This window comes from Macrobrachium nipponense, chromosome 18, assembly GCF_015104395.2.
Source record: "Macrobrachium nipponense isolate FS-2020 chromosome 18, ASM1510439v2, whole genome shotgun sequence".
Lineage (NCBI taxonomy): Eukaryota > Metazoa > Arthropoda > Malacostraca > Decapoda > Palaemonidae > Macrobrachium > Macrobrachium nipponense.
Genome location: NC_087211.1, coordinates 43,196,428 through 43,223,285, shown reverse-complemented (window position 1 = coordinate 43,223,285; position 26,858 = coordinate 43,196,428). Strand labels below are relative to the sequence as shown.

Here is a 26,858-nt window from a genome sequence, read left to right as displayed (position 1 = left end):
CTCGAATTCTACTCAAGAGATAATAACTGTAATTTATTATGCAAGAGGATATTGCAGAAACGGAGAAAATTGCAGATTCAGACACAAAATGAATAATTATGATGAAGGAAGATCAAATATTATGGAAAGTTGGATTTTTTGAATGTCAGAATTTCTGGAAATGAAAAAAAAGAAAGCAACATACCAGAACAGGGAAAGAGACATGGGAAAATCCTTATTACTACCAGTATTAAATGAAGGAGAAAACACGCAAAACCATCATAGTGATGAATGCGCAGGGTTTAGTTACGAGTAACTCAAAAAGAAAAATAGAGTACTTAGAAGAACTAACCCAAAATGAAAAGAAAATAGATATAATGAATATAAGTGAAACCTGGTATTTCCAAGAGACTGGGAATGATGATCAAATAAAAGGGTTCCAAACTTATAGATAGATAGAAAAAATAGGAATCAAGGGGGAACCAATATATGGGAAAGACAAAAAACAAGGAAAAATATATGAGAAATATAGAAATCAGAATGTGAACTATAGCGGTAGAATTTGAATCTGAAAAATTGATGAACATAGTAATATATAGACCTCCTAATACTAAAGAGTTTGACTTAATAATTGAAAAATTGGATGAATATAGTAGAAATCACAAGGACTGGACTATTCTCCTATCTGGTGACTTCAACTTTCTTTCGTAGAATGGAAAGAACGAATAGGAGATTGTGGTTGTCTTATACATATAAAAAAAGAGAGTAATAGTAGTGCAGAAGATAAGAGGCAATTTGAAAAGCTATTAGATTATGCTACTAGAATACAACATTCAACAAATAAATCACCTGCCAAGAAACAACCAAGAAAGGAAAATACTTTAGACCGTAGTATTTTGTGAACGAGATGAATTATGTTAAGAAATAATAGTTTATAATGCGAATAATTTCAGACCATAATGTCATAGAATTAACAGTTCATTACAAAGCAAGTGAAAATAGAGATAAGCAAGAAATGAAAAAGTGGGAAGGATATGGAAAATACAACTTCTACAGTAAAAATATAAAATGGGTCAGAAATTAATGAAGAATTAACAAAGATTGGGATAACATTTTCGTAAGTGATGACATAAGGGTAAATACGGAGATATTATATAAAATTGAGAAAATAGTGGAAAAATATATACCGAAGAAGAAAAGTAAACATCATTCATGCATACCAAGAGACAGAAGGATCTTGTTCCAGAAAATCAGAAAGTGGAAAAAAGGTCTTGCAAAAGAAAAAAATGCATGGAAGTTATAGAACTAGTAAGATAGAAAATGCAGAACAAAAAGATTATACATTCAAAAGAAAATGAAAAACGGGACTTGGAAGAAAAAACCCTATTAAATAAATCAAGCAAAACCCCAAGCTATTATACTCATATGCGAAGAAGATGAATAAAAAAAGAAGAATAGAAATAGGCCCTCTGAGAATTGAAGGGAGATTAACGAATGAAAAAAAGGAAATTTGCAACATACTGGCAGAACGATATAAGAGAGAATTCACCCCTAGAATAATAATGAAGATAATGATATAGAAGTAAGGGATGAAAATAGTGATATTTAGCTGACATAGATATTAATGAAGCTGAATATTGTGCAGGCAATTAATAAGAAATTAAAAAATGGAGCTAAGCCTGCAGGGCCTGATGGAATTCCTTTGCTATTTTGTTAAAGAAAGTAGTTCATTCTATCGCAAAGCCCATTGCAATATTATTAAGACAAAGTGTAGATACAGGCAAGATTTATGATGAGCACAAATTAGCATATATTACCCTACTTTCAAAAGTGGATCAAGACTAGAGGCAAGTAATTATAGGCCTGTGAGTCTAACATCACATATTATGAAAGTGTATGAAAGGGTAATGAAGAAAAATATTATGAAACATTTAATAAAAAATAATTTGTTAATAAAGGACAACATGGTTTCGTGACCGGAAAAAGTACACAAACCCAACTGTTAGTCCACCGTGAGAACATATTCAAAAATATGAAAAGCGGAAATGAAACAGATGTGGTTTATTTAGACTTTGCAAAAGCTTTTGATAAAGTAGACCATAATATATTAGCGAAGAAAATTAGAAAACACAATATCGTGGATAAAGTAGGAAGATGGTTAAAAGAATTTTTTACACAACAGAAAACAGATAGTTATTGCAAACGACGAGAAATCGGATGAAGTCAAGGTAATATCCGGTGTGCCGCAAGGTACGGTGTTAGCTGCAATACTGTTTGTTTTATTATGATTGAAGACATAGACAATAATGTGAAGGATTCGGTAGTGAGTAGTTTCGCAGATGGCACAAGAATAAGTAGAGAAATTACTTGTGATGAAGATAGGAATGCTCTACAAAGAGACCTTAACAAAGTATATTGATTGGGCAGAGGTAAAACTAGGATGGTATTTAACTCTGATAAATTTGAATCAATAAATTATGGAGACAGAGAAAGAAAGCTATATGCATATAAGGGACCTAATAATGAGACCATCACAAATAAGGAGCAGTTAAAGACCTTGGTGTGATGATGAATAGAAACATGTTTATGCATGATCAAATAGCACTTCTGTGCAAATGTAAGCAAAAATGGGAATTGTTGTTACGGCACTTCAAAACAAGAAAAGCTGAAACACATGATTATGCTTTATAACACATATGTTCGTAGTCCACTTAAATAATTGCAATTATATTGGTACCCACACTAATCAAAGGATATTGCACAATAGAAGTGTACAAAGGTCCTTTACAGCTAGAAATAGAAGAAGTTAAGGACCTAGACTCTGGGACAGACTACAATTCTTAAAATTAAATATAGTCCTAGACAAGGAGAAGAGAACGCTACTGATAAAGTCAGCAGGGCATGGAAACCGATAGAGGAATAGCAGAAAATATCATGGAACTAAAAATATCAGAAAAGAGCAAGCCGAGGTAGATTAAATAGTGCCAAAACTATACCAAGGAAAAAATAAGGAAAGCACACAGGACATTAATCCACTACGCACCAGCATCGATAATGCAGCGTCTAGTCAATGATCGTTCCAGCTCATCTGAGACACTATATCAGGAGTGCGCCGTAGATGTGTTGAAGATAAGCTCGACAAATATCTAACTGCATCCCAGACCATCCAAGATTGGAAGATGGCAAAATATAACAGGGAAGATGTACTAGCAACTCTCTGGTAAGACATTAGGGTGCTCACACTGAGGAACCTGGGGCACCCCAACAAGATGTAAGGTCTGTAAGGTAAGGTCTCTCATCTCTCTCTCATCTCGTCTCTCTCGTCTCTCTCTCTCTCTCGAGATGAGGTATTTCTCTATTGAGACAAATCAGAGAAAGGAGATAGCTGTAGATGCAGTATAAGAGAACGAGGCGTGAATGGAGTGTGGAATAGTGGAGAGAAACTGCAGAGGCTAGTCAAGGAGTATATAAGAGAGGAAGGGAGCAAACAAGAGGGGAAATTTGGTGTATGAAGCAGTAAGTGTTGTTGAATGTACATGCAGATGAAACCCCCCTTTTTCCCACTGGAACCTTTTCAAAGGAATGATTGAAACATTGGGGTTTGGATGTACTATGGGATAATGTCACAGGCTGCAACCCTTGTGTGATACTATGCAGTTGTAAGTTTCGAAAAAGGGACTACTAGGACCAGTGGTTCTTAACAACCTGGGGGGCGAGTTCCCTTAGGGGGGCGTCAACAATTTCCAGGGGAGGTGCGAGCCCTGGGGAAAATGGAAAAAAAATTCTCTAATTCGTTATTTTCTTAACAAGAGTGAGGAACTAACATTTCAAAAGTTTATAAAAAAAATGCAAAAGTATTTCCTTATAACGTGACATTCCTAGAGCCCAGTACTCTAGTTAGGCTCCATGGGCTGACCATGTTTTGTAATTATTGGCCTCCCTTCCTATCTCTCGAAACCCCTTCTCTTTCTATTTTTTTTTTCCTTTAAATCTGGGAAGGAATTTTACTCATAGATGCAAGGTGGCCGTGAAAGAAAGGACCAACTCTTAGAGGGGGCGTGGTCATAAAAAGGTTAAGAACCACTGATTCACTGTTATTACTTTTCCCACTCGTAGGCTTAAACTCAACGAGTTCAACACTGTTAATTTTAACTCTTTTTGATCTCTCTCTTTTGTAAGAACTATTTCATCTATGTTGCAGAGAGTTCGCTGCCGATATCCTTTTAGAAGGCCAGTCTTGAAAAAGATATATTGAGATTTGCGCTCTCTTCCGTAGATTTATATTTGTTTATTATTTAGATCTTCAATTTGTGTTGTGATGAATAGTTATGATCAGTATTTATCTCCTTCAGTGAATATGACGCGACAAGGGTTTTTTGTATTTGCAAAGTTGTTCTAAATTGTTAAATTACGTGAAGATTGGGGTACGGACCAAGATTTTTAACGGGAGCAGCAACGGCAGCAGAGTGAGTAAGATTGTGGGATGACCAGAAGTCTTATCAGTAAGAACTGAATAGACAACTAGTTTGAGAGTTAGCAGAAAAGCAGCAGAGTGAGAAATGCTGAAAAACAGCAGCGGAGTGAACAACAAAGCAGAATAGTGAACATTAGAGCAGTAAACGGAAAAGAGCAGTCGAGAGAACAGAATTCTAGCAACGTGTCTGGAAGAACATCCGAAATGGGAACGGAAGAGCTAGAGCAACATGAAAAGGGAACTTAACAGCACAAAGAACAGCGGTAGAAGCTGAAGACCATCATAGGTGAATCCAGCTGAGTGATTATGAAGGTCATGAGAGCGAAGTGAACGCCAGCAGAGTGAACATGAGAGCAGCAAAACGAGATTACTCCTGAAGCGGCTGGCAAAATTGACAGTGAACAGAACACCAGAAGAAGGCGAGACAACATCAGAGCTTTCCAAGGCCAGCAAAGTGAACGGAAGATCAGCAGAATAAAATAAAGACTAGCAGATCTTCACGAAACCAGCAAAATCAGTAGCAGCAAAACCGTAGAATACGATCACTAGCATAGAACGTAATCGGAAAGAGACCACTATCAGAGGTTCTCGAGACCAGCAGAGTGCTTGTAAGGTTAAAAGAAGTAATGAACCAATAGTAAAGTGAACAGAAGACCAGCGAATGAAAGGACAACCAGCATAGGTTCAAAAACAGACTAGCAGAGTGAACACAAGAGTAGCAGAGGGAAAAGAACAGAAGTTTGGCCTTGCAGCGATTGGTTAATTAGGCAAAAGAAGAAGAACACGGGAAGCAAGCATTTGAGATAAATGAGTTTCTGCCTGCCAGCTCTCTTCGGCCACGTGTTGGAGAAATACGATCTTATATTTTTTTTCCTACAAGAATGAGGAGGATAGCGCAAGATCTGCTAATTCTTTCTTTTATATTTTGTATTTTTCCTCTTCTTTGCTTTATCTCCCTTTTTTCACACGTGTGCAGCTAGGTCTGTGGAAATTTACTGGTCAAGTCTAGACCCTTTTTGCTTTGCACAAAAGAATTTATTCTTTGATAATAATAATAATAAATAATAATAGTTATTATTTTTTTTTTCTTGTATATCGCAGTTACCCTATTCAACTGGATGTGTGTGTGTGGTGGTGTGTGTGTTTTTTTTTTTTTTTTTTTTGTAGTGTGGGGTTCCGTTGCCTCCTGCCTCCTTAGGAGTCCACAACTTTTCACAGTGTGTGCTGTCTAGGAGCCACTCTTCTGCATAGTCCTGGAGCTACATTGGCATCTTTCTCTTATACTTGGGCGTCCCATGGCATTGCGACATCTATGAGTGATACACATTATTATTATTATTATTGTCATTATTTATGGGGACGCTGTTGTGGTACTTGTAATACTGTTTTGCGCAATTATGTCATTTAAGCATTCCAAATAGCCTTGAAAATAGACCTATTCTGCTCAGTATGGATTTTGGCACAAAGAGCAGCATGTTACATCTTATGAATATGATAGATTTAAATGAATTTATTCTCATCGACAATATACCTATTTGAATATTTACCATGAGCTTTTTCTAAGCCCTTAATACACCTTGTGCGTTTCTTGCCTCTGGTCTCATCCCTAAAATAATATAATTAGCTTGCGAGGACTTTCATGAATATGTACATCACTCACTTCAGCCTTCGTGGTGAAATTCTTTTATACAATAACCAGTGTCTATGGCCGTTGCCGCATATATTAACTGATTGCCTTTATTCTAACAAGGCCTTGGTCAGCAGCCTTGCCTACTCGGCCGCACGCTGAAGTAGTAGTATGCTACGAAGTGGGGTGAAATAAGGCAGGCGTATTTAGACAGCATTGTTGGAGAAGGAAATTGAGATAAAAGTCATGTGAGATATATGTATCACGAGCTTGGTGGGGCACGCTACGCTGCGCTGGAACCCGGTGCTGCCTGTCATGTTTCCCCTACCCTCTCAATCCTCTACCTACCCCACCCACCCAGGGCGGACAAACAGGTTTGCAGGGTAAGCGTGGATGTATCATGTCTCCTATGGATCCCGCCCAGGACTGACAAACAAGAAAGATCCACTCAGATTTTATTGTTATAGATTGTTGCTCCTTGAGACATGTTAGGCTGGCAGAAGAGGCTGAATGTCACAGTGACCCACTCATTACCTGTCCTGATTCGCCTTGCCCCTGAAGGTGGCGCCTGTACCTTAAGATCGACTTGATAACCAGTGGCAGCTCCCTACCCTTTCCCCATAGATCTTACCTAGCATGCGAGTCCAAAGCTTCTTGCGTGATGGTCGTTGGTTTGGAAGAGGAGGTAATCGCAGCCATTCGATCCTACTGAGGCGATCAAGTTGCGTGGGCATCATGAGCAGTAATGCCTATTGGTAACCTTTAATTTGATTTCTTTTTCATGCACTAACCATGGACTGCAATGAAGGTGGTGATGATAATAGTAATAATAATAATAATGATAATCCACAATTATATAGTGAGGTACATAATTATATAATTATGGAATTTTATTACACAAGCTGTTTTCCACGAGATTGCTAATTTCTTTATAATAATAATAGTAATAATAATAATAATAACAAGGATTGATCCGACCTCCTACTTACTCGAGATGCGTGCAAGATTTTCCCCTCACGCATAAGTAGTAAACATTATGTTCCTAACTTTTAACGTAAATTAAAACATGCTAAAATCTACGGTGAAGTAATGCCTTGTTTCACCAACGAAAATTAAAGTAAAGACGCTATATTTTATTAGAAATAATTTTTCTGTACTGTTTTACATGCTCATTACTTTTTTTTTTTTGTTTACATAGATTCATTATAATAGATAAATCATAGGATATTAGGATATATCCTAATAGATAAATCATATATATCCTATCTTAAAATTCCGGTATCTTTAACTCGACGCGAAACTCCTTTGTCAGACCTTTTTAAGCTCTTTCATTAACCCCCCCCCCCCCCCTCCACACACACACACACACACACACAAGAACAACAACAGCAGCAGCAAAGTAGTTTGCAGGTGTACTCCCCGAGTAACCTATATAAACATAATAATGATGATAATAAGCGGGATCGTTGCTTATGGAGTGTGGTGAAGATATACTCGTATAATTATATTTCGAGCAAGCATTTCTGGTAAATCGTCGCCCTCAAAGAAATATAAAAATTTCGGCAAAATTTTGTATATGCGTGTGTGTGTGTGTGTGTGCTCTTAAAACATTGATAATTGAACTGGTGGACAGTTGGAAGTTTCTGATCTAGTGTTGAGAATTCACCTAAGGTATTTAGACGAATAAAAAATGGCGAAGCAATGCATACAGTGATTTCTCCAGATCCGATTACAACTTTGCTTTTTGGTTGATGTGCAACTTCAGTGCTGTAGATCACTCACTGGTTTTATTGTGATTTTAATTTCGAAGCTGGATCACCAAATTTGTATTGGTTATTTCAGTATAAAATCTTGGGGAAAGAGGGGGATATTAATATGATCGTGAAGAAACACGATTCTAACTGCTTTCAAAATGAATATGTAGAATGTTTGAGTCAGAGTTGCCACCAGTTTTATTTAATATATATATTGGAATGCAATAATATCTAAGATTTTATATTGCACATTTGCTTCAGCAGCTTATCGTCTTGCAGGAAGAGGAGAGGGATAAGAAGTCGATGGGTGGGTTGGTGGGGGGAGTAGGCGTAAGAGTAGGAGGAATGACATGGTAACATGAGCTCATCAACCATAGAATTCATTTATAACCATGATGGAGTTGACTCCAACTAGAGACGGTCACCGCAGCCAAGCGTTCTTAAGCCCCAGCCAACAATGTATATAATTTGGCACGAGGTACTGATTTTTTTTATATATATTCTCGTCCCATACCCCCAACCCCCCATCCTCGTCCACCTACGTAACTAACCCCCCACAAACCCCTCTCCTCTGCCCCTCCTTCCTCTTTTTTTTTTCTATTTTTGTTCTTTTATAATTCTGACTCCAATCTGTTTGTAACTGGAGGCGTGTTTTGAGGGAAGGTTATTGGGCGTGACGAAGAGGTAGTTTTTTTTCTCCTCCGTTTTTATTCGAATGACGTGTCAACGCTGTATGGGGCTGAGGGGAGTTATTGTATTTTGTGAGGCTAACTTTCGTACTTTCTCCTCTCGTCTCTTTTTACATTTCGTGTGTTTATTTGGTGGGATTGTTTTCCTCCCGCTCTTAGTGTTCGTCTGTCAGCTCCGACTTGACAGATAGATGATTATGCAACGAAACACTCTCGACACCGCACCGAAAAATAAACAGAGGCGATCGTGATTATATGTCTTTTTAGTTCTAACCACATCAGGAATATATACGTCGTGAAAATTTGCTGCTGAAGACGTGTTATTTGTTCTTGGGGGGAAAATACCTTGTAGATCATCGTTATCTTGAAAGCAAACTGACATTCTAAAATTACCTAAACGTCTTCGTTCCAAGGTCAGATCGCGGTGCCACAAGGGGTGCCTTTGCACAGTTGGCACTCTTGATTTTAAGTAAATGAAGTATTGACTAAATTTCATCTGAAACTGACTTCAGCAGTGCTTAGGAATAATTTTTTTTGAAATTTTAACACACACACACACACACACACACACACACACACACACACATATATATATATATATATATATATATATATATATATATATATACATATATATATATATATATATATATATATATATATATATATATATATATATATATATTATATATATTATATACGAGCGCCTCAGTGGCGTGGTGGGTTTGGTGTATGCTCACCTCGGTGGTCGCGGGTTCGATTCTCGGCCATTCCATTAAGGAGTGAGAGATGTGTATCTGGTGATAGAAGTTCACTCTCGACGTGGGTCGTAAGTCACGTAAAGCCGTTGGTCCCGTTGCTGAATAACCACTGGTTCCACGCAACGTAAAAACACCATACAAACAAACAAACAAACAAACATATATATTATATTATATATATATATATATATATATATATATATATATATATATATATATATCCATTCATTTAAGGAGGAATGGTCTGATGTTATTTAATGACAAGAGGGAATTTTATTATGGACCACGTAGAGCGCATGTGGTTATTTTGCATACATTTATAATAGTGTTGTTTATTGTATATGAAATGAACTATTGTATGCGAAATTATTTTATATATATATATATATATATATATATACATATATATATATATATATATATATATATATATATATATATATATATATATATATTTCAGTGTTTGGATAAAAGATATCGTAATCCATGTGTGCCCATTTTCGGCCTACATTGTTAATCATTCCCACTCACGCCAGACTCGTAGGATTTGTTGCAAAATGCTGTTTTGGGATAAGGTTGTCAACCCCCATGCCCATGCCTTTAAAAGGGCACGGGACTTAGGAACCGGAACCGACGATATCTTGGGTTGAGACGACCTTGGGTTAAATTATGGTAACCCACCAAAGTACTGACCGGAACCACTGTGTCACTTAATTAGTCCTTTCAATTAATGAGCACTCAAGTTTGATTTGTTATACTGGAAAACCGACTATGGACTGAGCGTGTTATTACAGAAATACTGATAATCAAGGTCTAGAGAATCCAATGTTGATGATAATGAGGTATTTTCCTGTCAGTGGTGTGAAATTTCACTTGATTTCAGAAAAGAATAAGAATCTCGATTTCCTAGTCGTAAGACTATCCTAAAAAGACGGCGTTCTTTTATTTTTCATTTTGATTAGTATCTGCTGATTCATACATATTCCTGAGCCAGAATAGAGCGCTGATGCAGCTCCGACTGTCACTGATGACTCCTTGATATCAGTGACTCAATCCAACAGCAATAGCAAGCGTAGAGAAAGAGATTTTCTCTTTGCTCTCTGTGCCTTCGTCCCTTTTGTGAGAGAGAGAGAGAGAGAGAGAGAGAGAGAGAGAGAGAGAAAGAGAGAGAGAGAGAGAGAGAGACCCCTTCTGCTTTCTAAGGCCCACCTCTTCCATTGACTGAGAGAGAGGGTGTCTCCCCCATTATTTCTTTGCCTTCCTACTTTCCTTGCGAGAGAAAGCAAGCGAGAGACGCGGAGGGTGAGAAAGGATGTGACCCATCAGCTTCTTATGCCCGGAAATGGATTTGAATTTGTAAATATAATGAATGTTTCGTATTTTCCCTCTACACGCACAAGACTTTTCAGATTCCTCAACTTTTCACCAGAATGTTCAAGAGGAATCTTGGCTCATTATTCAGACTCTGACACATACTATTTCCATTCCTATTGGCCAGAAATAGTTTTCCATACAAGGGGATTTGCCACTGTAGAAGTCTCTAGGAACGCATCTGTCATGGCATAGGATAAATTTCCTACTCTCTCTCTCTCTCCCCTGGCGAGGCTTTCACAATATTCATGTACATATGATTTTTTTTTCCCAAAGACACGGAGTGGTGTTTTTTTATTTATTTTTTTATTAGAATATTTCTTCATATACTAAAGTATTACCCTTCTGTAAATGGCGTTTGGCCTGCCTCATCGATCACCCGTTGAAGTAGCAAATAGTTTCCATCATGATTACGTTTGTTGATCGGAAGATTAGCTGCATAGGGTGCTGTTAATAGATTATTGAAACCTGCTTTATGGAGTGAAGTGTATATATATATCATATATATACATACATGCATACACACACACACACACACACACACACACACACACACACACACACACACACACACACAGAGCAAATTCTCTATCTCCCTTACAGCACAACTCCCGCTACGTTTTGTGGAGCAGGAATGCGACAACTCGACCAATTAAATCTGATGTATTCTCCCATAGTTTTAATTTGCTTGTCAGTAGTATTCTGTATTGCCTAGAATTTGCATTTTCACATAACATTCATCCCATCTTTTTCTCAAACTCATTACAACTGGCTTCGTATGTCCATTATGTTGTATCGTCAGGTGCTTTATTCCTCATTATTTTTATAATTCATGTTTTGACATTTTTTTTTAACCAAACCAGTAATTTTGTCGTATGCTATGCACTCTCACGCTATCTACAGTTCCGTTGACCCGGTAGGGGGTTAGTGCTGTCAGTGCACCTTACTTGGTGCTCTGTAGGCATCACTTCAGCCCCTAAATACGACCTCTTTCATTCCTTTTACTGTAACGCCGTTCATATTTTCTTTCTTCCATTGTACTTTCGACCGTCTCCCAACAATTGTTTCTAGGCGCAACTGCGATATTTTCCTCCTGTAAGGCTACTCCTTCACCTGGTGTCAGTTTCCCTTCCAGCGCCGAATGACCTCATAGACCCCAGCGCTTGGCCTCTGACCTGATTTTTATATTTTGTTCTAATCTGCAGTTCCGTCGTTGTGCTCAAGGGGCAGGAGCATGTTCTGACATAAGGCTAGCTAAACCTAAAACGCTAAATTCCGAAACGAATCCCATCGGATTATAATCCTAAAGAAACTAATGTTTAAAAATCCTTTCCCAGCACTTTTAATTATTCTTTCGTGCTTTGCACGTCAAGTAACGTAAGATCTGCATACCATAAGGCTTTCCTTGTCCTGATGAGAACTGGTATTTTTATGCTGTCGTCGTTATTATGATGATAGATTTCTGCCTCACATCAGTGTTGGAGCCAAGGCCTCAGGTTCAGGGGAGAGACGAATATGCATTCAACCATACTACAAAACTAATCATATTATTGTAAATGATAGGTATTTATGCATTTTGATCCTGGAATTAGAAGTTTTATGCATATGAAGTTGACGAATAAATACCATATTTATACGATTATTATTATTATTATTATTATTATTATTATTTATATTATTATTATTATTATTATTATTATTGTAGTAGTAGTAGTAGTAGTAGTAGTAGTAGTAGTAGTAGTAGTAGTAGTAGTAGTAGATTTAATTATTATTATTATTATTATTATTATTATTATTATTATTATTATTATTATTATTATTATTATTATTATTATTGTAGGGAAAAAACTCTATCCCGAGAGTATATATAATGAAGATGAACCCAGGGAAGGGTTCGAAAGCTTTCTGTTAAGTCTTCAAAATTATACACAGACTTTTTACATTTTGTATTATTGTGGACCCTTTAGAATTATTATTTTATTATTGATTATTTTAATTAATTATTATTATTATTATTATGTTTATTATTATTAATTATTTTATTATTATTACTTATTATTATTCATTATTATTATTATTATTATTATTATTAATTTAACATGGATCCCCACTGTGATGTCAACGTATATTTCTGTATTATAAAAACAGGGCTGGGTGAAGCCACTGAGGGTGGAAGGACAAAGCTGAAAAAAAAGAGCATCTTTGATCTTCCGGGCCTAGCAATGAGCTAAATCGATTTGAAATGCATAAAACATTACGATCCTCGTATTTGCTGTATATTTTGCTTATGCTTTATGAGGAATTTGACGTACGTAAAGACTTATGGGTAATAATATTGATATCGATCAAGGTGGTCATGTTTTTGGTGTTCGTTGTTCCTCTCTGTGTTTGCAAGAAGGATTATTACGCAATTTTGTGATTGGCAGTAAATGATTAGATTTTGGGGGAGAGATCGGTATTTGACTTCAGCTGACACCTTAGGTACCTTTAGAGGGTGGACTGACTGGTCAGCCTCAGTGGAGGTTTGTTATTCTCAAAAGCTCTTGCTTTAGGTGTTATCACTAGGTTTGTTAATATAAAAATTAATAATAATAATAATAATAAATAATAGTTATTATTATTTTAGTAGTATTATTGTTTGAGGATGGTGTTATTGTAGTATTATTGTAGTTATTGTTGTCTGTTGATGTGGCTCGAAAATAGCATTTTCGATTTTTCACTAAAATTATCTTTTATTACCGAAAAGGAGATTGTTGTTATTTTGCAGTGCTATTAGCGCCCCTTCAATTTTCCATTATTAATATAAAAATGGGATTTTTTGTTATTTTGCTGGCGGGCTTTTTTGCCCCATGAAGGGAAGGGGGAAAGGGGGAGGAGGGGGGTGTGGGTAAGAGGGTGGCGGGGGCGTCCAGGCATCGAGATGGAATAGCAAAGCTTTTAACAGATCAGCTTTTAGGAAAATAATTTTTGGGATTCATTAGTTCGGGAGGGCAGCAGCTTGTTTACTTCCCCTTTTTTTTCCGAATTTGTTTTTTCACGTGGTTAAGTCATTATCGATTGACTCAGACTTAGGAAACAGGTATGAATAGGTGTCTGTTAATCAAAATATACCATTAACAAAATGCAGTATAATGTTGTGAATCACGTTTCAGAAGTATGGACCAACTATAAAATGTCGGGAAAAATGGATATCAATATACAGTGATTATTAATCATTAAACACACGCGAAGCTTTTGTAATTATCCGAATAATTAATGCACGAAAACGATGAGAATCATCTATAATTATTATACATTATCTCAAACGTGCAAAGAAACTATCATAATGTATAGAATATTTGAAAGGTGTAAGTCAGTTTTTTCAAGCATTCGAACCAGACATAATAGTTACTGATTATTCATGATAAACGAACGAAAGATAGTTTTGTTTGACATTACAAACTTGCTAAATAAGCCATTTTATTTTTATTAGATCAAACCAGTCCTGGCATTGTCGTTGTATACCGGAATCTCTTATTAATTTATTAAAAAGCTTGATTGTTATGATATTTTTTCTCTTTAAATCTTCAACTAAAAACCGTTCTGAAAGAAGTTGGCAGAGTACGAGTATAAACCCACGATGGCCACAAAGGAAAATTAACTTGCAGAGAGAGAAAAAAGTTATAGGGAAGGTGGTAAGTGAATAAAGATGAGAGAAAAAAGTTAAAGGGAAGGTGGTAAGTGAATAAAGATGAGGAAATAGAAAGTAAGATCCGATACACCGAAATTCAGGTGCCGCCAACAGAAAGCAAAAATAAGTTTTCTCCTCTTCTTTAACATTTGGAGGTCAGAAGATTCCACAACTGCATCAAGTAGTATGAAACCTGATATTACAAAACGGCACACTGTGTTAGCAGCAGCAGCAGCCTGCCTATTGTTGCGAGCGAAAACAGCTAGGTCAGGTAAAGAGGAGTGCAGAGGATGTTTGTTGCTGTAGCTTATTTTAAGCAACAAACATAGTGAAGTCACTTGACGTCCATGCCACAAATCAACACTAAGGGTCGGAAAAATAAACTTAGACTGATGACATAGCTCTGTCAAAGAGTTTGGGATGAGTGTCAGCACCGGAAGACCACACTCCAAATACGGAAGAAGAGAATATAATAATAATAAGTCATCACGAAGCATTGTTGCTTCAATTCTTCTAATATATATTGGAATTGTTTTTTTACAATCGTCAATTGTTGTTGATGTGTGTAGGTGAGGAACATTTACTACTTGGTAAAAGTAAATGATTCAGCTAGCTAAAGATAGTTAATATTATAAAGGACATTTGACAAGAATGTCAGCCAAGTATATATTGGTCGAGGTAATAGAAGAAAAACGGAATAAACAAAGCTGGTTCATTTGTTGTTGCTGACCACCTTCGTCAATTTCGGGCACCCTGGGTCTCTTTACTTCCCAAATACCTGCACCTTGGCAATTAACTAATTGGTCCCTTCAAGAAGCTTCGCCGGAGGAACTTCAGGAACTTGATGCGGTGAATCTGTTTCAAGGACGTCCTTTCAAGGTCGTTCTTTTCCAAGACAAAGTTTTGATTTATTGGTTTTCAGCCAAGATCTGCGAAGTCGAACAATTTTAAAAGGGCTGTTATCCCAGATTTATGTGTGTGGGTAAAATAGGTAACACACTGGAGGTATAATAACGTCCCATAATATATATATATATATATATATATATATATATATATATATATATATATATATATATATATATATTATACATATACATACGCGCATGGTTATGATCTATTTGTTTCGTATGGGCCTCGTTGCCAATACAGCATTTTTTTTTACGGAGTTACAACCTCTAACAATGTGCAGAGGTGATTAAATTAGTAATGGAAGTGTGACCAAAAAATAACACGAATTTGTCCTGATTTTAAAGCGAAAGAAACAACTATAATGAAACATTTGCACAAAGATATTTCCTAAAGTAATAACGAATTTCCACCTCCACCCATTGCTGTTACTATTTAATATGCGTACATTTGTTATATTGACTCGTTTACTCATGCATTGTTAAAATATATATATTATTTATGCACGCATATAGTACATGTATATGTATGTATGTGTACAAACATACACACACCTATATATATACACATATATAAAAAAAAAGTCAGATCACTCAAGCATTATAATACACCACACTAAAACTACAAAAAACATGGTTATAAGAAATAACAACAGGTAACAGTTATAAAAATCGACTTCTGTGCCCTGTGAAAGAAACGAATATCATGAAGCCTAAATTCAACTGAAGAGCAGAGGATGAAATTCCTCTCGTGAATTAAAATGCAGAGGTGAATTCACTATTCAGAAAGGCAGAAGACCCAAAGGAAGGAGCTGTCGCTTGTGGGCGAGACGACGACGACAGAAAAAAAAAAAAAACAAAAAAAAAAAGTGGGAGGTCTTCGAGTGGTGGGCGGCTGGCGTGAGTGGGAAGTTGAAAGGTGAAAAGGGTTTTATGTCACTCGAGTGGAAAGATGTAGGAAGATATTTGGGGGGAAAAGCGGAATGGGCCACCTAGAAAATCTCGCTTTTGTTCGAAGGTCACCCTTGGTTTTGGAAGCTGGCCCATTATGCACGAGAGAGAGAGAGAGAGAGAGAGAGAGAGAGAGAGAGAGAGAGAGAGAGAGAGAGAGGGGGGGGGGGCACGTACATTAGCATGCATGCATCATGGTTTTGTTTATGCATGTATGTATGTGTATGTGTGTGTGTGTGTGTGTGTGTTGTCTATATATATATAATATATATATATATATATATATATATATATATATATATATATATATATATATTGTAATGTAATGTAGACACGAAGTCTGTTTGAATATAATTGCATGCGCATACATTCCTTCAAATCGTATGCATTTATGTACAAGCATTTACAGGTCTGTCTTTATATGATACATCTTCATGTCTGTTAGTCATTGGGGGATATGATACTCAAGTTTTTATCTTTGCCTTCCGAGATTGGAGTGTGATTAGATGACATAGTAACGAAATGCTGATGTCACGGATGATGTAGGAATGGTACATCCCTATGTTAAATATTTTCAAATAAAAATTATAATGATAAGTTGCGGTAATGTGTCTGTGAAAATGTAAGGGATCGAATACTTTTATAAGCAAGAAGATCTAATGGTACTTTAAGCAAAGTACTACAATCCCAAGACTGCGAAGTCTCGTGTAAACAAACCATCTCTGTAAAATAGAACGTAAGAAGTTGAAACGATTCAACCAAACAACTAGGGTATGATCAATCTACAGTTTGATTACGAAAGGAAGAATTGCATAGTTGCTTTTCAAACTGAGGCATTGGATCTCTTTAAAAAGAAGACGAACTGTTCAAATTCATTGATGGGAAGACCGTTGACAAGGAAGGTTTTGTGTTTGATCTGCTGTCATTAAGTTGAATAGCTGAAATGATATGAAATGAAAAACGGCTGTCGTGAGCTACTTGTAAACCGACCAAGTTGAAAATGAATTTTTAAATCTTCAACAGATAAAACAGTGTTATGGGTGAACGTTTAATTATTCACTTTTGTACAAATAAAAATAAGGAGTCGAATATTAAATTTGGTTTGTGATACACTTTATTTGAACTCTGGCTCACGCCATCTATGAGGAAGGTTTGCCTTTAATTGAAAAATTACCCATAGCGGCTTCCAGTATTAGATATGTCCAGAAGATTTGTTTTCAGCAAAAAGAATTTGTGTCGGTGGAAGTGGTGATATCCAGAGTGTTATATTTTAGTAAGACCGAAAGACTAGATTTACTGTCTTGTTAGGGTTTTCTTATTTATATTTTTGAACCGACCGATATGTTAAACTTTATATCTCATATTTGACCTCTGGTTTTCTTTGTATGACTGACCACACTCGACGCCTCAGCCTACTTATCAGAGAAGTATACTTGAAAGTGTAGTCTATTCCTCATTTATTTCCCCAAAGTTGCGGTCAAGGTTGTAATTCTCAATCGATCTCTGAACGCGGGTTTGACCGCTGTTTGGACCCTGGGATGCCCCACTTGGAATGTTGAATCTCCATCTCTTGTAGACGATCTACACGATGACAAAGGTCGCAGTCTTAAATAAATTTAGAATTATAGTGCTTTTAAAAAAAAACATGACCTTAGGACGCCAGGGTCAGTTACAAGATTCTCTGGTACAATAAAAAGGGAGGGAAACAATAACTAAACGCTCTCGGATGGTAAACAAGCCCCCCCCCCCCCCAAAAGATAAAAAGAAAGAAAAAAAAAAGAATGAGCCATACTGACAGGGAAACAGTAGTCCCCAATATGAGTATGGACATTTTGGAGGTGTGACGTGGTTTGGATTATTCAGAGCTGATGGACACGCCCGAAAACTAGTTGTATTTCCCGGGGAAACAACTTACCGACCTACGCCTTTCAGATAAAAAGGGGAACGGGGCTCCAAAATTATTTTGAATAGGCTTCCATTCCCTTTTGGTCACCCCATTGCCCTCTGTAGCTTGGCGCGCGCAACCATCATCTAAGGATGTTTTTTTGTATCTGAAGTAAAGTTCAAGACAGGTGGAAAAAAGGTGTACAGACACACACACACACACACCTTCAAGCTGAACTCACAGAGAATCTTTAAAAGGAAACGACACAGTGCCAGAATGTTGAAGATATACGAAACTACTTGGACCATGTCGGTTCCTTTTATATACTTCCTTTGGCTTCAGATGATGATTAAAGCTTGAGCATATTTCTGCTTATTTAGCGCACATATATATGTTATATTTTGTATATTTATTATATACATTTATATATATATATATATATATAATATATATATATATAATATAAATATAAAATGCGCATTAAGCTACAAATGTCCTTTAATATCTAATTCGCTCTACCTCGGAATGGATATTTTTTTTCATATATGTTAACGGAAGGGGAATTATATTTTAGTTGATAAGAAGTTCTTCGGCTCATGGGCGCGAACCACGGAACCAAGAATTCAGGACGTACATTGAAGCTCTTTACCCACAAGGACATTTGTAGCTTAATGCTTATATATGAATCACGGTGATGTGATAACTCATATATAATACTATATGTATATTATATATATGAATATTAATCATATATATATATATATATATATATATATATATATATATATATATATATATAGTGTAGTGAGTTTTGTATAATTATGTAAGGATACAAGCATGAGAGAGAGAGAGAGAGAGAGAAGAGAGATGCGGAGGAGTGGTGGAAGAGGGGAAGAGAGGTGAAGTCCCCCTATCCCTCATTGCAGAATTGCATCGCTCTGCAGTAGTGACGTAACTCTGCCATGCCGTCGACCGGAACAGAAAAGGCAATTTGGTCGAGATATGAGGCGAAGCGCCTCTGAAACTTCTTGAATGATTGAAAACACTTTGCGTACAAAGCATCCCCCCTCAGTTCTCAATGCAATTATTATTTATTCGTGTATTGTGTGTGTGTGTGTGCGTGTGCACGTGTGTTTTACTAAACTGTAATAGTAAAAAAAGAAAAAGTATTTTTGTCTTCAGTTAATCTTTCCTTTTATTTTTATTTTCTGTATATGAGGAATGTCTTAAACTTAAACATTTTCCATTTAACTATGATTGTTGCAGTTCGGGAGTACCCCCCCCCCCTTGTTTTTTTTTTTTTTATCTCAAAACTTAGGAATATTTTTCCTTATGTTTTACCTGGCTATGAAAACATCCCGTTTTCGCTATTTTCAGGACATACTCGTGAGTATTGTATAGCGCCTCCCACTGTGAAATATTGATCTCGCGTAGTCACAGTATTGATCACAAGCCCATCGCATAAATTAATTCCGTACATCTAATTTCCCTTGCTTAGCGACAGCAGACGATAGGCCGGCCTTCATCGCCCCCCCCCTCCCCCTTAAACCCCAAACCCCAGAGCTCCTCCTCTCAACTCTATTCAAATATAGATGCAATTGATTCCCTAGTAAAACGGCAAGTTTCCACACAACATAACAAGGACTTTCCGATGCTCCTGCAAGAATTATGAGCGTTGGTCTCTCTCTCTCTCTCTCTCTCTCTCTCTCTCTCTCTCTCTCTCTCTCTTCTCTCTCTCTCTCTCTCTCTCTACGTAAGTCTCCGGGTAATGCCAAGGGTCTCTGCTCCGAGACCTGCCATGTTGTTTGTTGCTCACAGATGAATTAATCCAAATTCGTTGCTGAAGGTGAATTTTCTTTTCTTTATTTTTCTTCTCGGCCGAGTACAATGGAGGCTCCTAATGGAAAAGAAGCGTGCCTATTTTTCACTTGTCTGGAGTCTCTCTCTCTCTCTCTCTCTCTCTCTCTCTCTCTCTCTCTCTCTCTCTCTCTCTCTCTCTCTCTCTCTCTCTAAATAGATCTTTGAGGCACTCGAGATGTGTTTTTTAATCCAGTTATCTTGATCACGGATATAGAGAATAAATTCACATTAATGGTGCTGAATTGTTGTTTTAGACCGTATAATAAGAACTACCGAGTGTTCACTCCCCGCATTTTATAAATTACGAAAGTTCGCTATTTGCAGTTTTAGTTTGTATTGTGTTGCACCTTCCTTTCTAATCTTGTGACAGGCGGATCACAAGCAAATTTGTAAAGGAAACTTGATAGCCGGTTAGGTATCCCAAGCCAGAATATAACAGGGAAATAAGACTTTGCCTTGAGGAATGACATACCACAGAAAGAAGACGTAGAATTTTCCTTCATCAGCACGAATACTTAACTTATTTATAAAAGTAACCTTTTTTTTTTATTAAGGGAAGTATTAATTATTGTGAATGGGGGAATATGTTCGCTTGACCGGCATGGCTGCAGGTAATATCAGCTGATTGTGAAGGCATGATTTACTTTTTAGAGGTCTTCAATTACTTTTAGCATAAATGGAATATTATTTAGTTAAAATTTTGAAAATTATGAATGAGAAATCTGTGGTTTATCATCAAAGGTCAAGACCCTGCTTGTCGCTGGTACCGATAAATGGAATAAGGGTTTTTTATTGACAAACCATTAACCAAAATACTCATCACCATAGGAATAAAAAAATCCCTGTTTATGCAGTATGAATATTTAACATTTCAGGGATAACGCCGGACTGGTAACAGCTGGTGATTTATACTACATGTAAGAGTGACATTTGATTATTTGTTCATTATTTCGAAAAGGATGGCGCCAAAACACATAGGTATAAATCACTTTATTTGAAATTGGCAATCACTCTTTCGGGTCCAGAGGAAATTGATCTCGGTGAAACGAATTTTTCATAATATAACACTAAATTCGTTCATAATCTAACCCAAACTGACAGACCAGTTTTGAGGAAATCCTTTCCGCTTTACAAATGGGTTCCTAACCAAAATTAACCTAACCAACTGGGAGGAGGGGCCAACTTGACTGAGCTATGCTCATACGATTGATGTGAGCATAATGAAATTCGTAGGTGGAACTGATACGTAGTTGCAACTGGCTGGTCGGATTGCTGTTGCTTTTCTTCGGTCGTCCACCGTTTGAATTTTCTGCGGACCCTTTCCCGTGCTTTAACGATCCACTCATTTGCGTTGCCAAATCTCTTTGGGTTCCCTTTTTGGAATTTGTCATTTTCTTGTATTGAAATTCTAAAAATCATATGTATATATAAGTAATATATGTATGTGTATGTATGTATTCATTTTTTTTTATTGTTTGTACACTGTAAAAGTTATATGCATATTCGAAGTGCAAAGTTATAATTTTTATGGGGATATCAGTTTTTACCAGAGTTTTAAAATCATTTTTTTATTTGTTTAATTTATAAATTCATCACCATAAATATTCATCTCGAACCAAATTCATTATTGCGCAAATTCATTACCATAAATATTCACCTCAAACCAAATTCATTATAGCGCTGAATAATCCCTTGGATTCCAGTGCTTGGCTTCAAGCCTAAATCTCATATACCATTCCATGCCATTCCTTATAAAAATCATGAATATGACTTCTCTTTCATCATGGTCCTCTTTCTGTGATTTATAATCTCTCATTTAAGTGGCAATTTTCTGATGCCATTCTCTCATACAACTGAATGAATATGGGTTCCTTGGATATATAAGCCCACTCGTGTTTACTTTTTTATTCTTCTCGTGACTCTAGTTCAAATTCTGCCATAAAGTAGGCCTTTCCTTTTAATACTTCGTTTATTAAAAAAAATTTTGTCTGCAAAAAAACTTGAATTTGGTATAACTTTGTATTACCAGCAAGAAGGACAGAAAAAATTTTGAACTATTGTTTTGATTTTACTAAGACAGCATTAGCTTGCTGCGTATTCAGGTTCTGAATCCAGTCCTGTGTTCTGTAATAGTATTTGAGCTATGGGAGATATCGCAGATGTTTGCATCATTTAATGATTACTTCGTCTAGTTAGATTTTATATGGAGTAGTGTGTATGTACTATATATATATGTATATTTAAGTATGTGTGCATTTATGTCTGTATGAATGTGCATGTATATATATTAATGATACGAGAAATAATTTAAACAGCATGATATTGAAAGAAATGCAAACGCTAGACTAACTTTGCCGGTTTACAAAATGCCAAACATACTTTGAGGTGGTCAGTAAAAAGAATATGCATATTTTTTTCATTCTAGTTTTTCTTATTTCCATCTATGGCCACATAATCTCTGATATAATTGTTAAAAAATCCTTATACTTAATGTCATCAGGTTATTGTCGTAAAATAAAAGGATGTATATATTGCAAATTTATTTAAGGTATATATATTTGGTATATACGTATATATGTAGTTGCTGCCTTTATCTACATTTGACTATAGGAAGACACAACTCTCTTTATGTATACTTAGAACCTGAAAATGAGAAGGGCATGAGCTACACCTTTACTATAAACAGAAGGTAGTGTCGACGAATGATGCACCTCTGAAGTCCTCAAGACACATGACAGCGCCAAACAACACCAACCTTTCTGTGGCACAGGGTTCCCTGAGGAACTCCGTGACTTGCTGGCAAAAGGACTCGAGGGCAACGCAAAAAGTAGAGGTAGTTTTTTTGTCATTATTATTATTATTTTTGGGTGGGTGGGAGGTTCTCTTAAAGGGGTGCTAAACTCGACGAAAGATATACACCGAAGTACTCTGGGTACCTGACAAAATCCTCTGCCCTGTGGTCCCTGGCACAACGCACCTTGAGGAACTCCTTAACACTGTTGCCCAAAGGCCGTGGTAAAAGTTCGAGGTAGTTCTGTAGCTCTTCTTTCTTCTCGTACACTGCCATGTGGCACAAGAACTTGAGCATGGGCACGCTCCTCCAGTCGACTGCCTGTTTGAGGTCGAATTCCGTCGGCTCCTCCACCGGGAGCCCATCTTCGACCATCGACTGCCATATACCCTGAGGGTTGCAGTCGAGGTTGATGGTCGATTTTAAAAACACGTGAGGATCGCGTGTCAGGTAAATTTCGCCTTCCCCCACGAGTCCGTCCCAAGTATACCGCGTGAACACTTGGACGTGCAGGTATAGAGATCGACCTCTGTAATCCATTCTGCATGCTAATTCGTATTCGACGCTGTCGTCGATTTTCTGGCACTTGACGTGGTAAACACGGTCAACCATTTCAAGATCGATCTTAAAATCATCGAGGTCGTCCTCGGTCCATTCGCGCTCTTCCAGAGGAGGGTATCTCTTCTGGAACCTCCCCTGGTGTAGGAGGATCAGTCCAACTGCATCATATATGTCGTCGGCCGTTTGAATTTTGTCGTGGATGCTCTTGAAGTTAGGATGAGTGATTGCCATGTCTTTAAGAACTATTTACTTCACTTGCATGCACACTTGAAATATATACACTTCCGCGTTTACACCGAGGTACGAAACATACTACGCATATTTCTGAACGGAAGAAACACCTTCACGTCACCAAACAGCCTTTTGAGTTTTCATTTGATCAATGGACACAGACCACTTACGGAAGTTCGCGACAGTTAAGGGGAAAGCGTTGTGGGTGTAATGAAGTCGTACGAACTCACACCTTTATGCACGTGCACTCTGCTTCGCCCATGCTGAAGTTGTCGTCATTGTTTGTTGCAACCAACTTCACGACGTCGTTATCCCTCTGGGCAAGGCATTATTAACGTTCAAACACCACCTGTCACTGTACACTTGCTCATATCACTGAAATGTGTATAGGTGCACATGAATTCCTTCCAGAGCACGATGCCGTCACATGAAGCGACTGAAGCGAATTATTGTCTCCTGCAAGTTGGTAACTGACGTGGGACTAGGCAGAGCTCTTTCTGCTTACCGGCGGGCCTTTTTTGGTATCGCTGCGGTGACGTCAAGAGAAGCCATACCCACGTCAGCTCTCCCGCCACTCATTCGCAGAATGGGCGCGAGAGATAGAACGTCACCCATGACGCAATGGCTTGGTTAACCAATCGGAGTGCAGGATGCCCTTGCGAGGTCTCTTTTCCCCGAGCGGATTATCCAGCTCTCATTGTAAATTTGGGGCGTAGATCGTCATCATTATCATGATTCATCACATCGAAGGTCAGGTATGTCTGGCAGCAGATCGGCCATATATGGCATTTGGTTATATAACAAATTATACATTGTCAGTAGACGGCTGGTGCTTTTTAATCGTCAATGGCTTCATTTTGATTTTCCTGGAATGATCTTTTATATATAATATATATATATATATATATATATATATATATATATATATATATATATTATATATTTGTGTGTATGTGTATATGTGTGTGTGTGTGAAGTTATGTAAATGGTGCGAAGGACAGACTTCAAATGTCAGGCAATTTGACGTAACAGGAAGAAGTAAGCCAGACGTAAAAAAAAATGGTAAAGACAAGTTCGCCTAACTGTAGGCGAGTGCACTGACCAAAATACTGTAGGATGAGATTTTCAGTGTTTTAGCATAGATTCGGAGAAGTCAAAAAGTAAGTTATTTTTATGTGATAATGAACCACTAGAATAAATTCCGGCGTTGTCACAAAAGTTTTGCAAGGAAAAAATCCTTGCTATTTTATTAGAAAATTTGATTAATGGAGGTATTGTTAATTATTTGGTCCCTTTACCTATTTTATTTTAGTCACCGCGAATTTTTTGTTTGTTCATTATGAATTAGATAAGCTGTTAATTGTTTTATTCAATAAGCTGTTATCAGTTGTTTCTTGCAAGGTGTACCGTGAATTCCAGTATAGTCCAATGAATCATTTAGTAGATGGTGGACGGTGGTGGGTTGCTGGGAAAGGTGGGAAGGGCGAGCTAGCGCTCTCATCCCAAAATACTGTGAACGGGAAAGTGTAGCTCCCAGAGCTACTTCGTCAACGGGAAAGGCGTACAAGTGACTAATAATACCAAAGAATAGCAATATAGATTTATTACGTAACCATGTTGATTTGATAAACCGTTATAGGAAGTCTGTTTGTTTTACGTTCCAAAAAGTTAAGAATATCTTAGTTTAACCAGACCAATGAGCTGATTAACAGCTCTCCTAGGGCTGGCCCGAAGAATTAAACATATTTACATGGCTAGAAACCAATAAATTACCTAGCAACTTGACCTGCAGCTTATTGTGGGATCCGAAGCACGTTATATCAGTAAATTGATTTCTAATCACCAAAAACAAATTCCCTCTGATTCCACATTGGCAGAGCGGGAAATCGAACTCGGAACTACTGGATCCGTAAGCGAGCCCGAAAACCACTCGTACAACGAGGGACTAGTATCCAGTTCCGATAAATGAATCTGCTGTTATTTTTTATTATTCAGAATTGAGCGCATTCTTCTAAGATACAAACAGAAAAGGTCGTTCATTTTCAAAGGACCCCTGTACGACTTAGGAGATAAGTTCATTTTTAGTTCTCGGTAAAAGACGATCATTGAGATGGCTGTCTGTCTGTCTGTCCGTCCATCCATCCGCCCCCAGATCTTGAGAAGTACTAAGGCTCGAGGGTTGCAAATTGGTGTGTTGATCAACCACTCGCCAATTATCAAGCATACCAAGTTGCAGCCGTCTAGCCTCAGGATTTTTAAGTTTATGTAAGGGTAAAGTTAGCCATGATAGTGCATCTAGCACAGCTTTAGGTGCCAACAACACAGGCCACCACCGGGCTTCCGGGCTTTGGTCGAAAGTTTCATGGGCCTCGGCTGAGTGTCATGGACCGTGGCTGAGTTTCACACAGCATTACGTTGTACAGAAAGCTGGATTGCGCCAACGCCGGCGCATTTTTTACTTGTTTATGTTTGCAGACAGACAGTGTGTCAACGGAAATTGTATTTTCTAATGTTTGTTCGTTGACGATGACATAATTTGACCTTGTAAGAGCATTCAACTCGCGAATATTTGTGCTTCCTTGTTTATTCTGGAACGCAAAGAAAAAAGTTGCGGAAAAAAGGAGAGGAAGAGAAATTGAGACAATTAGCTTTAGCTCTTTCAAAGATTGTAATGTGCTTTAGAATCCTTATCAGATTTCATCGAACTAAGCGAGTCCATCGTTAGTTAATTGATTTGGCGATGAAAAAACTGGAGTTGCGGTCGCCAGAAATCTTATATTCTAACATACAAATCTGCTACTAGGGAAAACTTGAGGCATGTTCAGTACCATCAGTTTTAATTCTTTGGGAAGAACTGATTATTAACCAGAAAACTATTTCTACAGCATGTTGTAAAACCTGACTTTGAGAGAGTTTCGTGTCATGCCACACGTTGGGCATTGGCTCCTGCTTACATAGGGCCAGTTGGATCTTATCTTTAAAATGGCCAGTATTGTGAGCGAACGTATGAAACCTTTGGTACTTCAGAACTTCTTCCTATCCACAAGCTCAAGGTTTAGGGTAATTAGCTTCCTCGTACTGACACCTGCAAAGGACGCTTGACCAGCAAGTGCCATGCAGAGAATATTCCTGTTAAGGATTTCTGCGTAGATTCAGTTACCGTCCTCATCTTGATACTCGAAGAGAAAATGTCCCCACCGAGACACTCTGCCAGTAAATGAATTACATTAAGTTCCTCCTTTCTAAGAACTTTGGATACAGGGTGGCTACAGCTCATCCTCTAGCACTCAGGAAGTGCCTGACTAGCAGGTGCCAAAGAGAGCATCCTTCTGTCAAGGAACGAACG

General features: G+C 37.4%; 1 protein-coding gene and 1 long non-coding RNA gene across 3 annotated transcripts in view; one reads left to right on the top strand and one right to left on the bottom strand.

The window, feature by feature from the left end:
• The window catches only part of LOC135197003 (uncharacterized), a 900,249-nt gene that overhangs the window by 157,983 nt on the left and 715,408 nt on the right, over nucleotides 1–26,858 (top strand). The gene's annotated exons all lie outside the window — the stretch shown is intronic.
• On the bottom strand, nucleotides 22,457–24,005 carry LOC135197002 (uncharacterized). The gene has a single exon (XM_064223891.1). The coding sequence runs from the start codon at nucleotides 23,510–23,512 to the stop codon at nucleotides 22,814–22,816; it is 699 nt and encodes a 232-aa protein (XP_064079961.1). The 5' UTR covers nucleotides 23,513–24,005; the 3' UTR covers nucleotides 22,457–22,813.